Source organism: Rhea pennata, chromosome 4, assembly GCF_028389875.1.
Source record: "Rhea pennata isolate bPtePen1 chromosome 4, bPtePen1.pri, whole genome shotgun sequence".
NCBI classification, from domain to species: Eukaryota; Metazoa; Chordata; class Aves; order Rheiformes; family Rheidae; genus Rhea; species Rhea pennata.
Window position 1 is genome coordinate 49,698,830 of NC_084666.1, and position 16,518 is coordinate 49,715,347.

General features: G+C 38.4%; 1 protein-coding gene across 4 annotated transcripts in view; it reads left to right on the top strand.

Annotated features, from left to right (window-relative positions):
- The window catches only part of SLC10A7 (solute carrier family 10 member 7), a 153,324-nt gene that overhangs the window by 127,615 nt on the left and 9,191 nt on the right, over window positions 1-16,518 (top strand). For all 4 annotated transcript variants that reach the window (XM_062573887.1, XM_062573889.1, XM_062573888.1 and 1 more), the window contains 2 exons: window positions 685-736; window positions 2,312-2,385. In XM_062573887.1, coding sequence (XP_062429871.1) covers window positions 685-736; window positions 2,312-2,385 — 126 coding nt within the window. The remainder of the gene's footprint in view (window positions 1-684; window positions 737-2,311; window positions 2,386-16,518) is intronic.

Consider the following 16,518-nt stretch of genomic DNA (forward strand, 5'->3'; position numbering starts at 1 on the left):
GGCAGAGGGGAGAGCTCCCCTCAGGATGCACCAAAAACATCCATGCTTAAAGTTCACTGGGCTTGAACAGCTGCCTTGTCTGATGTACTCAGGAGTTAGCCTTTGTCTCAGATGGAATTAAATGTATATGATTATCTTCTGTTAAAAGTAATCATTCATCAGGAGAATAGTATACCAAGCATGTGAGAATATTTATTGTAGTCATGCCTACACATTCTGCTTTCGTTCTGTTCGGTAGAAATGAGCTAAACTGAAGTATCTGGCAGCTAGAACATGTTCAAGAGATCTTATGTCATCAACCTAATAAGTAAAAATAGAGAAATGGATTGGCAGCATTCAACAGTGAACTTCTCTGTTTTTCATTGTGGCAGGAAATACTTGATTCAGAGGAGTTACATCAGGAAAATCTTGTGTAGCCATAATAATAGCTCTGGCTTTCTTGGATATAATATGTATTGTTCTTTCAGACCTAATTGTCTGAAACAGCACCCTTTAAAGTCTCCCGTGGTTTTCTGTCTTTGGATTTCTCTGAATTGACTGGGTCTGGGCTTAACATCAGCAGCCCAGGCTGATGATCTTTCGCATGAGTGCAAAAGGCATGTGCGTGGCACACAGAGATTTCAGTGATCTTTAGTTCTGTGATGTAAGTTTAATTTTAACCGGTTTCTCTTTTTTTGTTTTCAGTATTTTCTGTTCAGCTGAGCTTCATGTTTTTGACTTTCCTCTTCTCTACAAGGTAATCAAATGTATTGAAACAGAATGTTTGAGTGTTTTGTGAGATATTTTTGTTTTGTGTGATTCAGTTTATACAGATGTATAAGGACAGATTTCTGAATAGGGGTGACCTCATTTTGATTTTCCTTGTCATCTTTACTATGTTTTTTCTGTTAGCATTTCCTAGCTAACAGAGCAGGACCTGGATTCTATCCCTTCTTGTGTGTTAATTACAGAGTTGTTAAATCTCAATCAATCACTGCTGTATCTCATCCTCTGGAAAAAAAATGGATTTGCACAGATGTCACTGAAGGTATAATTTGCCCTGCAGACATACTGATGACATATGAGAGAGAGAACTCGGTTTGACTTTTTACATCTCAGGATACGTTTGTTGGCCTTCAGTCTTCTCTGTATATATCAGATGTGTTACATTTATATGGAGTTTCTTAAAAGGTGGTTGTCTTGAACAAATGTTTGGTAAAGGTGTTCTTTCCTTTTTAGATGTCAGCCAGGAAGAACCATTGTCCATTCCTGTCTCAAAAAGTAGTACAGTGAGAATGACTTACTGTTGTGTGGTCACTTCGCTAACTTTGACATTGGCATTAGCCAAAGGCTGAGTGGGTCGCTTGCGTGAGTTAGAGGAACCACTGTTGTCCTCTGACGTGCACTTGTTGGAGTATTTCCGTTAGCAGTGCTCGACTGATTGGGAAGCACTAGAATACGCTACAGTCTCCTGACCTATGCTTTATATAAATTACCAAATATCCTTAAAGAATGATCACAAATGAAGGTGCGGTATCTTAGAGCTACCTACGCATATTTTATGCTACAAGGTGATTTCTTTGTGACAAGATTATACTGTGACTCTATAAGGTAATTTTAGAGAACTTTTGAACTCTTGGATGTAATCTGGAGAAGGATTTGACCCAGTGTATAACCCCAATGCCATTAAGCAATAACAAACTCAAACAATATAATCAGTATTGGGAATTTTAGAAAGCTAGTCCTAATTTTGACTGCGGCAATCCATTGGCCAGTCACGTACCTCTGTATATCATTTTCTACCCTTCCTAGCCTCACCCCCAAAGGGTAAACCTCAGAAATAGTTTCTCTGTCAAGCAGATCACTACATATTCTATGCAATTCTTATGGTGTAGATTCAATGTAGTATCTTAATGGAGCTTTTTTGTTAACATTAAGTACTAGGAAAAAGAATCGTAGGTCATTCTGTCTTATTTATGTATTTATTTATTTTTAGAGTGGCATAGCGGCCACTGCAGAAGTAATTCTGCAGAAGTATTTGCGGAAGTAATTCTGGCTGGAATTAAGTTGTCCTATATCCAGCATGTTCAGAATTCCACCCCTTCATGTATTTGTTAGAGAGTTTGCCACAATCGAGAAACAAGAAACAATTCTGCTTAAAAAAAAAAAAAAAAAAGTACTACTGTTCATTTGTGGGTAGAATTATTTCTGTCAGTAGAGTTGATCAAAGTGATGTGAATGTGCATATGGATCCTCAAAGTAATACATTTGACCAATGATGTTTTAAGAAGGCTTTTGCTAACAGAGATTATTAAAACTCTTTCTTTTCTAGGAATAACTCTGGTTTCACACCAGCAGACACAGTGGCTATCATCTTCTGTTCCACACACAAATCGCTCACCCTGGGTAAGTCAGGAAGAAGATCAAGATAACCTTTGAGCAAAACAGCAGTAACATTCATAGCTTGCTTTGTTGAAAAAAAAAGTTGCTGGTTGTTAGCTTTTCTGTCTAAATAATTCTGATTTTAGTGAGACAAGTAATGCTACCGGTATATTAGGCTATTAATATTTTTGTAGAGGGTAAGTAAATGTTTATTAAAGGGGAGACAACTTGGTCATCTTAGCTGAGATTTCACTAGTTATTTATTAAGACCATATCATTTAGGGAAAACTGTTTTTTTTCCTGTTTTTCTTCTGTTCTGTTGCATATCCAATATTGATAATATTTGTCATTTCTTACTGAAAACAATCTAAGGTATATCTGCATAGTCCTACAGTAAAGATACTGTATCTCAGAACGAGGTTGCACAAGTGAAAGTCTAAACATGTAGTATGTTCAGAAATCACAAAGCGACAGTACTGTCTTCAGCTTAATATGAGCAAAATGTGCATGTTTATTTTAAGAAGTCTGCAGGGTTTTTTTGGACAGTGTTTTATTTATTAGAATTAATTTATCAAAACATTATTGAGATATTTGTCATTTACAATCCCTTAGTGATTATAAGATGTTCTGATGGAAATCCACAAAATACTGCTAAATCAGCCTTGTTTAGAGCCACCTGATAGTACTTTGTTGTAGTGTTCTGTCAGTTTAAAGATTAGGACTTGAATATTTTCTTACTTAGGATTCTGTGCCTCTCCTAGGCCTGTACTGCCAAATTATTAGCAAGTGCCCTTGAAAATCTGTGGGAACTGAAGGAGTTTCCTGGAAGACAAGAAGGCAAACAAAGACATCTCTTTGTAGGGAATCAAGGAGGGGCCGAGGAATTACAGATCAATGAGTTTAACTTTATTTGCTAGAAAATTACTGAAATAAGTATCTAAATAAATAATTTTAACAGTGCAGGGAAAAAAACCAAATGAATAATAGCCCCATAGATTTGTTAAATGTATATCAAGTCAGTCTATTTTCTGTTCACACAAGATTACGAGGTCCTGAGGGTTGGGAAAAGGTAGCAAAAGTGGTGTAGCTTGACAGCATTATGGCTTTTGATGCCACTGTGTGACATTTGGGACTCCACAACTCAATTATGTGAACCAACTGGAGAGAGATCAGAAGAGAGTGACATAGATGATCACAGGTCTCAAAAACCTGATCCATGAGAAAGATTCAAAAAATTGTGATTAGTGAGAGAAGACTGACCTGAGATACAGTAGTGTTCTTGAAATATGTAAAAGGTTGATGCAAAGAAGAAAATTGATTTTTTCATAATGGACTTTGAAAAGGAAAGGACTTTTACTACAACAGGGAAGATTTAAGCTAACTGTCTAATATTAAGGTAGTTGAGCTTTTTGGAATATGTTGCCTGCTGATGTCTTGGAATCTCTTAACATTGTAGACAAGCCTCAGTCAGGAAATAGATAGCTCAGCTTGGCCCTGCCTTGGAGCAGAAGATAGATTAAACGACACTTGAGCTGCTTTACAGCCAAGTATGCTGTGAAACCAAAGCTTCAAATAATAAATGAGCTTGTACTCAGGAGGACAGTTACATTTGTATTTATAGAAAGTGACCCCCTGCCTAAGTCATAGCATGCTACCATACTTGCCATTTTACTGATGTGCATATAAACCTAGGACACAACTGTGATGCTACAGAACAGAAGCTGGTTATATTTTACAGCATACGAACGTGTAATTCTCTCCTTCCCTTCCTAATGGAAATAATTTTATATACATTCTTTGAATACCTCTACAGCTTATCGTGGCACTAAGAAAATAACCACCAAGTCTTTTCTTTAATATTTAAGTCTTAAAGGGACTTGCTTTCACCTGGTAAAAAAAGTAAGGGCCCTTCTTCTTTTGCTGTCTTTACCAAGCATCCTCACATAGCTTATCTTAACCTGCATCCTATACTCTGTGCTGAATCAGTGCACTTTTATTCTGCTAGTACTCTCCTTTTTGTATTTTACTTTCTCATTTAAAATAGCCCAATTCCATATCCCTAGCTTGCTTCACTTTTCTGCAGACATTTTCCCTTGTTGCTGTCATTAGCACAGCCTGATTAATCAGATAGCGTGCTTGGGCAAAGGCATTGCGTTTTGCAAAATTCTGACAAAAATATACCACTCACTTTGACTTCAAGTGTTTCTACAGCTTCTCCCTGGCCATGCATGATTTTACTCTGCTAATATAGGTCTCTCATATGCCTGAGTGTGCGAAATAAAATAAAAGAGGTTGATGGTGGAGTGCAATATTGCAGCACTGTTTCTTTGCTACAGACTTTCATTTGTCACCTTCAGGACAGACTGCTTTACCTTCATCCTTGAAGAGCTGATACCTCTTGGAAAGCAAGGTTGCTTGCCAGCAGGCAGGTCGTCTGACATCTGTCACTCCTACACTTTGCGCTTTTGCACTACATTTCCCTATTGCTCAGTGCCTGAGAGAATTGGGCCTGCTTCCCTTGCTGTTTTCCATCCCTGGGGTTGAGCTTCATCAAAGCTTTTTTGGGATTTCCAGACTGCTGCTTTGTATGTGTGCCCAGCAGTAGCGCGTCCTGAATCACCCTTGAAAGGGAATGCTCCTTTTGGCAGTCCCTGTGAACCCATCTTTGGAAAGACTGAGGACCCAGACGCTCTTCTGGGCACTGCATAAGCATGCCCACTGTTTATCTGTTTCAAGCTATTTGGTTTTTGAGACCATTGGTATTTTTCTCTGTTTGGTACTAGTACCGGGTCCATATAGGATAAGGCTGCATAAATGCACATTTTTAGCTAAATGAGTAGGTAACTAGAGCATCCTAGGAAGAGAGAGGCGCTGGTTTTATGATGCCCTAGCAAGATGAGATGTGCCCCTGAACTGATGATATAAACAGGAATTGTTAATCAGAGCAACTAGCATATATGCCTTCACTGAAGGCAGAAGCAGAGTAGATATAATCTGTTTTTAAGGATTACCTATTACCTATTTCTGAATGACAGTTGAATGTATCTGCAGCACAGTCCTGATCTTAGCAGAAATAAGAAGAGAGATAAGTATTTTGCCCCTCACTATTTTTGCTGTTCTGTCACATTTCTCCTTGTCCAGAGGTGTGTACTGCAAACCATTCAAGGAGGAACCTTCTGTTCTCCTGTAACGGAGAGGGTTTTTGCTCACTCTCTGTCATTACAATGCCTGAAAGCCCAAACATCGTGGGGTTTGGTTTTGTATCCATTGCAGAGATCTGCTTTGTTTGTCTCCAAGCTTGCAGTGGTAGTGTATAAATGACCCCCCAGCACTTCTTCCTTCGCGGTGAAATTGATGTCTCTCAACTTGGCAGGTGAAGCTCCGATAGGTACGTCTGGTCCGTTCCCTGCGGGACTCAGAGCGGCACCGACAAAAGTGGGAGAAGCACTGACAGCTTTAAAGCTTTAGAAGTGGTAATAGGAGAGGCATGAGAAGACTTTTATAAGTCACTTTCTCCCACACCATATTATGAAACCAACTAATTCCCATGCAGTGCATGCTCATGAGGCCAACTGCCACTTCCACTGTTGAATCCATGAATAAGTGCTTGCTCTGTGCAGAGATGAGTGCTGTTCCCATATGCTGGGTTTTATTTTGTAGACAGAACAGTTGACACACTTTTTGTCTCACAGATCAGAGTGCAGGGCATGTTTGTGTAAGGACAAATTACACAGGGTAGGTACCTTTGTGTTACTCATTTAGGATTACAAGTCGGTGTTTTTAAATACTAGCGGGTGCTTTGGCAGTTTTTAGATAGAATGCATTGCATATGTAGAAAAATAATGTTTATTTGTATTTCAGTTAGTGAGTGGAACGAGATATAAACTTACAAGTAATGAGAATAAACGTAGTATTCCACAGTGCCCTCTGGCATATTCACCCACATTTTGTTCTTTTTCTGTGCTTCTCCCTGCTCACATATATGCATGGTACATGTGAGCGCACACATATGCAGACATTTGATGCATGGCTTTTATTAGTGCATTTGCCATTGATTGATTAGTACTTAGTATTAGTACTTCTTCTATTGATTGATTGCAGATGAAGTGACTATTTGACCTTTAATTATGAGCCTTGCTATTGAAAATGACATTGAGCTATGGCTTCACATAATCCATCTGGAAAGCCCGACATGATGCCATTCCCTGGAGTTCATTCAGTGAGAAGAGAGGAGGCCTCAAGGAAGTGCAAAGCTATCAGTGTGGCTCATCTAAAAAAAAAAAAAATACTGCCGAGTTGTTGCTTGCACTTACACAAAAGTTGCAGCCATGTATGGAACACTGTTTTATTTTTTGCAGAGCGAATTGCTAGTTAGAAGTTATAACTCCAAATACAAAATGCAGAATTGTCAAAAAATACTTTGTATTTATTATGTAAAAATATTTTATGAGCAGAAAATGAAGCACCGCAAACTATTTTGGCTACCGCAAGTACAAATGTCAGCGCTGTAGGTATGATGGACAGCAGGGGTTTTTTTTAAGAAATAAAGCCTCTTATGAAATTAGGGTATTGTGTGTGATGCACCAGTGCCTTTTTTTCTCATTTGGATTTAAGAATGTCATAGTTCTTTTGTCATGAAATTCTTAAAGTAAAGCAATCAGAGTTTCTAGTGTGCAAAATACTTTCAGGAAAGAGTAGAATTAATTTTGCAAATGAAAGTCAAAGCCCTAACTTTCCTTTAAAATATTTGTTTTAATTTCAGTCAGCATTTATTTTTTAAAAATTAATCTTACTGCGTCAGTACAGAGTGGATCTATACCTGAGCAATTCTTAAAAGCCTAGTGTAATGCACAAGTGGATTCACAGACAGCTCGATTGTCCGTGGACAGATCATTTAGGCCACAGATTAATCAGCTCATGCTTTCCCCCCAGATCCCCAGCTGCACGGGTGTGAGTGTGCATCATGCTCACAAAAAGCTCCAACCTACTCACAGCTACCTAGAGTTTTCTCATGTTTTCTACAGAAAGCTCTTTACAAGCTTTTCAGAGAAAAATAATATATTTGCACAGCCTAAACCATGGATATTAATTAGTTGTATTTTTGCTTCATCTGGCTTATCCTGTACCTGAACTCTATAAATACCATACTAATCAAGAGTATACTCTTCTTACTGTCTGATGATAGTCACCTTTCTCCTTTACATAGAAAAAAATGCCCAAAATGCCAAAATATTTTAGCTTGTGTTAAGGTTAAATCACTTTTACTTTTCTGACAACTTTGTAAGAGAAAGAAAGATGGTAAAATTGGTGCTGAGGTACTTGCCCTAACTGAGTGTTCAGGCCAAAGCCTGTCAAACCTGTGGTATTCTTGAAATGTGCTGGCTTTTGTCTGCTTGCCAGCAGAGGATTGCCTTCTAAGACAGTGATTCATCGAGGTGCTTCCCATGGCTAGCGATGAGCATGTGAATGGTTTCACTGGCTTTTGCCTGGAGATCTAGAAAGTAATCCTGGTTGTTAACTGCTCTCTGAAATTTTTCAAGAGGAAGATTTTCAAGGCTGTCTTTTCAACTTCCAAGTTTTCCTGTAAGTGTTGAACAAGAGACGTTACTGCTGGCATCATGTCATCCTTCCTAATATGCTTGAATTCTTATGGGTTTTTTTGTTTTGTTTTTTTTTAACCTGTTCAAGACTCTAGGTCTCATTTCTTACATGAGCATCTGATAGTGATGTAAGTGAAAATGATCTGGCCACTACTCTGCCTTGAACTGGTGAGGATGACCCTTTGGCAAGAAGGAAAGCTGATGGGAAGAATATGCTTGAAAGAAGAGGTGCCTGGTAGAGGCTTTCTTTGGCCAGTGTTTACCCCTGACTTCTGCCAAAGAGTTAGAAGTATCCTGTTGATGCCATTCCTGCTTCTGAATTTCCAGGGGTTTTAACAGCTGCTGGTGCCCTTCACAAGCTGTTACTGTGGCCCAGCTCTCCACTCTTTCATATGACTGCAGGAGACATTTTCTTGCATTCTGAATGGCATATGGAGGTGAAATTGTTCTGAAAAGGGGCTGATAACTGGGGTAAAGTGCTTGCAATTCACACAGTTTCGTTGACTGCAGTACATAATTCTCTGGGGCAAATTGAAAGGTTCAGTCTTCACTCAGCAGTTGCTTTGAAGAACAAGCAAGTGATTGCTTGGTTTCTTCCAGTGCTCTGTGATTCCCATTCTCTTTACGCCATCTCTGTCTCTGGAGAGCAAGAACTAAGGGATTCGTATTACGTGAGATGGAACAGGAGCCCAGGAACCCGTGGATACACAACACTTCTCTCGTTAGCCACTTTTTTTTTTTTTTTTTCCTGTAGCCTAACTTGATGGCAGGTAGATTGCTGCTCCTAGCTCGTCAGTTTTTTAGAACCAGTTTCTGGTTCTTACCAAGCAATATTAAGAAACAGATTTATTATTGTGTCATTAGCATGTTGTCTTTCTCAGTAGGCCTCAAAGGAAGTGCTGTTGAGCTGACAACCATACTGAAGCAGAATATTAGCAAACCTGATTTAGTACCAGGCTTTGTGTAGTTGGAAATAGTATAAATGTTTCCTACTTGCGCAGACTGCCTGATCCGCCCAAGTTGAGATGTCACATTGTATGTGCACAGCATTTCTGTAATTTCAGTTTTGAGTAGGCTGGTATTGCTGGGATAGTCTGTGTCAGAGCATCTCTTTTACTTTCCTCTGCTATTCATATACATGGCTGAGCAAACACCTACTGACCATTTATGTCTCCTTCATATCAGAGCATCCCAAGGGGCTACGCTTTCAGGAAGGTGGTATCCTGGCAGGCCAACCTGAAAGTAGGAAATGGTGGAGTCAAATGAGTTCTAGTTGCTTTTGGACATAGAGTACCTGAATCCCTGTTGGTTTTTATCACAAGATTCACATTATAGCATGTTTAATATATTGCAGTTTACTGAATTTTGACCTTTCTGTGATTCCGGAAGGGGAAACACTAGAGGAAATTGGGGAATCTCTTTGCCTTTCTGACCTGAAACGTATGCTGCTTTGCTTAGATTTTTAATGTGGCAAGAAATTCTGCACCAGTTCCCAAGGCTTCCTTTTCATACGTATACTCTGCCAGTAGTAGGTTTTTTTATTAATATTTAGAAAGTTTGCCTCCAGCAGTACTAAAATGTGCATCAGAGGACAACAGTTGTTTACCGTGTTTGAACTGAAGAATCTTACCCAGGAGATCTCATTCACTTGAAGTTTACATCTCTCAATCTTGACTTGCAGAAAGAGATCGATGAATAACAGTTGTCATTTCAGAGTTGCACTTCTCCAATTATTTATTTAGTTGTGTGTCTTCCCAGATGTACACATAATTGGATCAGACATTAAAAACCAGATTGCAGGTTCTTAATGACAGCAAGCTCATACCTCTTTACAATAAAAAAAATAAACACACATATCAGGCTGTAAAATGATAATGACACAAAAGCCCTCCCAACTGTCCCTCTCTACAAAAAACAGTTAAAGTTAATTTATCTGCTTTAAGAAACTACATTATATTCAACAGACAGCTGACAGGTTACCCTTGGGAAGATCCACATTTGGACATGACTCAAGATTTTTTTTACCTCAAGCTGGCAGAGGCTACAAGTGTCACCCAAACTAAAGCTATCGCGTATTGAAGATGATGTTGAGTCTCCCTGAGAGATTTGCATCTACATGTGCTGCTCTCAGTACACTTTCTGGCAGCCAATCTGACCTGCTGACTCCAGACACTTAAAAAAAAAAAAAAAAAAAAAAAAAAAAAAAAAAAGTGGGTGCAAAGATTTTTTAAAAAGTGATAATGCTACTACAAATTAACAATCAAGTGGTCTTACTGCAGGGCAATCTTGGAATCTGGAAGAAGGGTCATCATCAACTGCATGCACATAACTGTAGATCCCTTGAGTTTTAGGACAGGAAGTGGTAGCCCTCAGTAGTTCTAGATGATGAGCTGTTATTTCAAAATGCCTCCCAAAATGACAGGGATATTGAAGCTTTTCTGGCCTTGTAACTTCTTTTCTTGGCCACAAATATCAGGCAGAAGAGAATTAAAGGAAAAATTATGCTAATGTTCCTAATAAACATTTTTTTTCCTTATGAAAAGAAATTATTGTTTTCTTGTTTTACCATTTATAATGAATTTCTTACTTCATGTTTTCCTTTGCTTCAAGACTTCAGGAGAAAAAAAGATTTTTTAATTAAAAGACAGGATGGAACAGTTTTGAGGCATAATGTTTTCCTTCTTCTATTTACAAATATAATAAGGGTGGCTATCAAACTTGTTTATTATGACTTTTTAAATCGTATATGTGAACAAAATCAATGTATTCAAATTTCAGTGCTGAGAGAGCTTCTAGCATCAGCTATGTTTGAAAAAAGTAGTAATGTAGTAATAAACTCTCAGCTTCATGTTTTTAGGAAATTTTTTGGTCTCTTGTCCAGAATTCCTTTCATTAGTGGGTCAACCATATTAAATCTTCAAAAAGTATTGGCTAAAAGAAATATAGGGAAGGGAAGGAGGTATTTAGATTCTGTTCATTTGGGTGAACAAATTTAGCTATTACTGGTGAGTTACAAGGAGGGATTTATCCTATGCATTGAGTGTATTATGTGTGTGAAGAGTGACTTGATGTCCAAGCAATAAAGAAAGCACTGAAGTGCTGGAATCAGTTTACTACATTCCTATGCCTGCATTGTGGTCCCAAATTAAGGATAAATCACATTTAAATATGACCTATAGTGGTTCAATTCGTTCTTGAATTCCCTGTTAACAAATTACTACTGCAGTGTTGTCAAACAGGTGGAGAGATTCTGGAGTCGAAGGCAGTAGTCTTGGATTGTTGGTGTTAAATGTTTCATTGTTAGCAGCTGGTTGGATTGTGTTGTTCATTAAACATCACTTCCAATCTGAACGCACTCACTGAAAATCCAGAAATAGATCAAACTGTATGTTCTTTCTTTCTCCCATCTTTTCCATTTTTATTTACTTAAAACTGTGATAGTGTCAAGATGTGCTGTTTCCTAGTAACTGTGCTTACATTGCACATTGCTGGTTTCTGTGCAGGTTCTGATTTCAATTACCTGAAGAACTAAAAAAACTAGAATTAGTAAAACCATGCAAATCATATTAAATTCCCTTCTTTTTTAATTTTCATTAACGTTATGACAAAAGAAGTACTGTATTTCGTATTTCTCTCCCTCCTTCTTCTTTATTCATGTATTAGACCAGGCTGGTCTTTTGCTACCCAGTGTCGTTCTCAGACAAGTAGTACTTCATCTCACGTGGTGAAATTAAGGTGCCCTAGTGTAACTGTATGGCCAATGTGATGTGATTGCATCACTCAGTGATTCAGTATAGAGTCCTCTCAATAATCCTAGTGCTCCAAAAGGGGTGAGTCATCTAGTGTAATGGAAGGACTTGTTGAATAATCCAGTAAATCATTGTTCTTTCTCCAGTGAGTGGGATAAAGTGAAAATGTTGGAAGATTAGGATCTACGTAGACTTCATAACTAAACTAGGATTGCCCTCCATTCTATAATTTTCCTCTGCAGCCTTTCCAGACTTTTTAATCTCACCAGTCCCTTGTAAAATCTTCTTTTTAGGTGTTTTTACCACTTCATTAGCCTGTGTTTTTTTGGGTTTTTTTTTTTTTTTTTTTTTTTTTTGCTTTCCATCACATCTAAGACTGAGCTGAAATGTGAAAATATACTGAGAAAATACTCTTTTTTTTCCCATGAAAATATTTTAAGTGCAAATCTTCACATCCACTTACTTGTGGGCAAGCAGGAAAGGGAATGTAGTCTCAACTGCTACAAATATAGTTGACCCTTCCCAACTGGACACCAAGTGTCATATCATCTGGAGTCAGTTGTAGTTGTGCTGATGCATGATCTCCTTTTTGGCCTACTGGCAAAGGTCAAATCTCCATGGTGATACTAGGTTTTGTCACCAAGGTGTGATTGAACCAAAAATGTCACAAATCATTGTACCAGCTTGTCTAGCTGCTGTGGATGGAATCTCATCCTCAAGATACTGCTATTTCCTTATGGACAAGAGAGTAGCAATGATCATCTGTTACTTCTCTCAACCTTGATCCTTTAGCATAGTATAAAATGACTCAGTGTAAGGTCTCTTGGTTAGGGCTGCAAGCAAAAGAAATCCCAAGCGGCAGCTGGAGTGGGGCCAGCGTGGACTACCAAATTCTCCTCTGAGGAATTTTTCATCCGAGGAAGAGCTAGGCTGCTTGTTTTAGGCTCAGTTTCAAGTAGTCTCTTCTTGCTTAGTTAATGTGATTTTGTATTCCTAGAAAAAAATGGAAGGTGCTTTCTTCAGCTGAAATGCAATACTCAGTAGGCAGCAAATATTGCTATTGTGGTTAGTTGTAAGGTGTCATTCAGTCCTGAAAGAGCCTTTAACTTGACTTCGGTGCATATTCTGGAGTGGGCAGGTGTATAGGATAAAGATCCTTAACCAGTTATTTTATCAAAAGCATTTTCTCTTATTGTGATGCCAGTGTGTCATAGCAGAGTCATAAGAGGGGCCAGAAACAACATCCATCCCTGGCTAGCCGTTGTGGAAGACTGGCATAGTGTATAAATTTCTGTCTCATCAAGACTAACCATTGTATTGTGATTTTTCTTCCTCTCAAACAAACAAACAACAAAAAAAGAAAGACAAGGAAACCCTTAAGAAAGCTGGCAAACGAGTTTCGCAGTATCTCTCCATTCTGGTAGATATCTGCATGAACAACCTTGTTATAATCTTCTAAACTGGACTTAGCTGGTATCTCACCACCCTCCCCTACCATGCAGTCATGAGACTATGTGCCATCCTGTTCTGAAACTTGGAAGTAAATTTTCAGATGGTCTTTTGACACTCTCTTTGCTGGGGTATGTTCAGAAAAACCCTGCTCTGGGAGCTTAGGCAGGGTTTAATGCAGTATATGCCCACCTTGACAGATCTCTTCTCAGTTTTCTTTTTCTTTCTTTCTTTCTTTCTTTCTTTCTTTCTTTCTTTCTTTCTTTCTTTTCTTTTTTTTTTTTTTAAGACAGACTAGCATGAAGGGGATCAGTGCTTCATTTTAGTACACTGACTTCATTTTGTATATTAAACTTAGAGACTGTGACAACTGAGATTTCTGAAATATACAGATGAGTAGAAAAGAGCTCTGAAAATCCACCGTCTAAGGTTTTCTTCTAAGTATTTTTGCTGCCCATTTGTGACAGTTGTTTTTCATTCTGATTTCCTGAATGCCTTGTGGTTCCATAGCCTTAACGTTGACCTCTTTGTTTTGTACCAAACCTCTTTTCCTAAGAAGAAATGCTGGAGTATCTTGTGATTTGGAATGTGTTTCAATAATGTAAGCAATAAAGTTTTAGGCTAAATTGTTTATTAGGCAGACATTTAAGAGGAAAAAGCTTATACCATAAAGTACACAAGTAGAGCATCTAGCAGTAATTCTGCTTTTGGGTGCGAGAGATAATGGCCCAGGTTTTGATGGTAATAAAAATGTTCTATTAAGTTCTCTGAAACCATTGCAATGTGATAGAAAACAGCAAATGATGAAACACTGCTTTGAGGGAAGCTTACAAATTCAGAGAGCATAAAATAAACATATTAAAGTAGAAAAAATCTGAGTTCCAATACTTATTGTTTTATCACTTCCATCGTGGGTATAGGATAAAAGAAAACCCTTACTTGCTTGTTAGAAGAAGAAAGCTCTTACTTGAAGTTCTTACTTGGCAGATGTCAGTTGAAAGCTCTGCTATGGAATATGCTGCAATGTCAAACTCTGTTGGGTAATTTTAGACAAATGTGTCATGTGTGACATGGAAATATGGCATGCTGTACATTAGTGATTTCCCAAGTGTTTGGGTCAGGTAGTAATGTGCTGAGAAAGTGCTCTTTATCTCTCCACACTGTGTACTTGTATAGCAGTGGGGAAAAGCTTTTGGTAGAAATTACTTCAGTCAGAAAAAGAATCCATTTACAATATGTGCCTTCTAACATCTTTCAGACAATGCATTGTATTAAAGAGGCATTTTTTGATTAATGTTTTATAAACATTTTTCAGCATGACAGCTTAAAGTCCCTGTAAAATTGTAAATGCGTGCATAGTGCTCACTTCCATAAAGTCAAATGCCATCTCATAAAGTCTAGTTGGATCCTGTCAGCCACAGTGACACAGAATCAGTACCTTGGAGCATTAAAATTAATTTGCTTCATTTATATTACTGCAGTGATAGCTAGATGAAAAGAGTCCTATATTTAAATTCTCTTAAAAATACCCTCAAATCTTTTAGGATTTTTTATTATTATTATTTTACTGTGAACTAAATGTAGTGAAGTGCAGCATAATATTTTCATGGGCCTTTTAGAAAGATGACGACCAAATGTAGCAAAGGGGAAACAGGATGTGGAATGTTGTACAGGGTGCAAAGCTGTAGGAAGGATAGGAAGGATAAATAGCTTTCAGTTGAGTAGATTACTAGGGAAACAGTGGCCTAGTAACAGAGGACACAAACAGGAGGAGGAAAATTAGAATATACTCCTGATTACAGACTTACCCACTTCTCTTCATTACAGAGGGCCTGCTGGAAGCTCAGTAATTTTGGTAGAAGTCGCCACTGTTTACTGCAAGTAAGAGCAGAACCAAAGGTCTTGGGAAGCCAGATCAACCAGGCTAGAAGCATGGGAGCAGAGAAGGAGAGGAAAAAAAGAGGGAGAAAATAAAAATAGAAAGCAAGAGCAGCACAGCCTGTGAATGCAGGAGCTGAAGAGTGAGGAGGGATGTGGGAACATAGGTGAGAACTGATAGGAAGAACGGGAGGGAGAAACTAGAGCCGAACAGAGAAGAGGGAAATTTAGGGTGAAAAAGCTGAGAATATCAGTGATCTTGTTTGTAAGGGATATTTGTGGAATGATCTCAGTCTTTTCTCCCCTCTGTTACTCCTCCACTAAGCCTGGTGAGATGCTGCTTTCTCACCCTGCTGAGTATCCTGTTTCCTCGTCCTTTGAGGGAGGATGAAGTGGAGCTCTGACTGGGAACCTGGCATGAAGCTTGGTCAGTCTCCTTCCAAGCAACAAGGCTGTTAAAAACAGTTTGGCAACTCAGCACTTTGCTGGACGCCTACTTTGAACGAAGCTGCCCAAGTTGGCCCCAAATGGCAGACACACACTTAGTTGTTTGGTCTGGATAAAAGGTAGCGGGTGAGTATGTTTGGCAGAGGTGCAGAACCGAGCAGTTGGAAAACTTTAACTTGAATGGATGCTTGTCACGTGAGCCCTCACACCACGACAGCAGTGTTAAAGCTTAGCCAAAAAAATGATATATAAACTAATAGTACCAGTGTTTCTCTTTCAGTGTCAATCAGGATGAAGACCCATGAAGTCAGCCCATTTACCCTGAAGTACAGATGAGCCTGATTCAGTGGCTCTGTGAAAACAAAATGTAAAATCCTTACAGTTATCATTCTTTATACACATGAATACAGTATCACCTTAATGCTACAGCCTGTTAAGGCAGGGAAGAAGAAGGCAGCACTATGTACTTTGAGGAAACTTAAGAGAATTAAAACTAAGCTAATTATGTGATTTGGCTTATAAAATATGTGATTTGATCCTGTGTACAATTTTGCTTGACTTATTCAGCCATTGGAACACCATTAGCACTGGAAGCAACAGGCTATAACAGATGAGCAAGAAAGTAGTGGACAGCCCAAAATGAAGATAACCAGATCCTTTCTGCTTAGTACCTTAATTCCTTGCTGTCTATCTGAAAGTTTTAAACCTGTCTTGCTCACTTTATTAGCTTTGTTATAGCTGCGTGTTAGTGCTGTTTCAATCAGTGTTTCTGTTACAGCTTCTGTTAAAGCTGGTTCATAACCTCATCTTGAAAATATGTTGTAGGTTAAGACTTAGCATACAAGATCAGCCCAGGAATTGTAGTGTCAATATTCTTCCTTTGGCTAGGATTTTCAAGTTTTATAAATCTTTTACAAATACTTGCATTTTAAGAGAGGAAAGAAAATCTGTTACAATATATATTTCCTAATTCAGAATTTGCATGAATCTCACATTTATCCCTGGTAAAATCTTTTTGTTCTTTAATTTTAGGC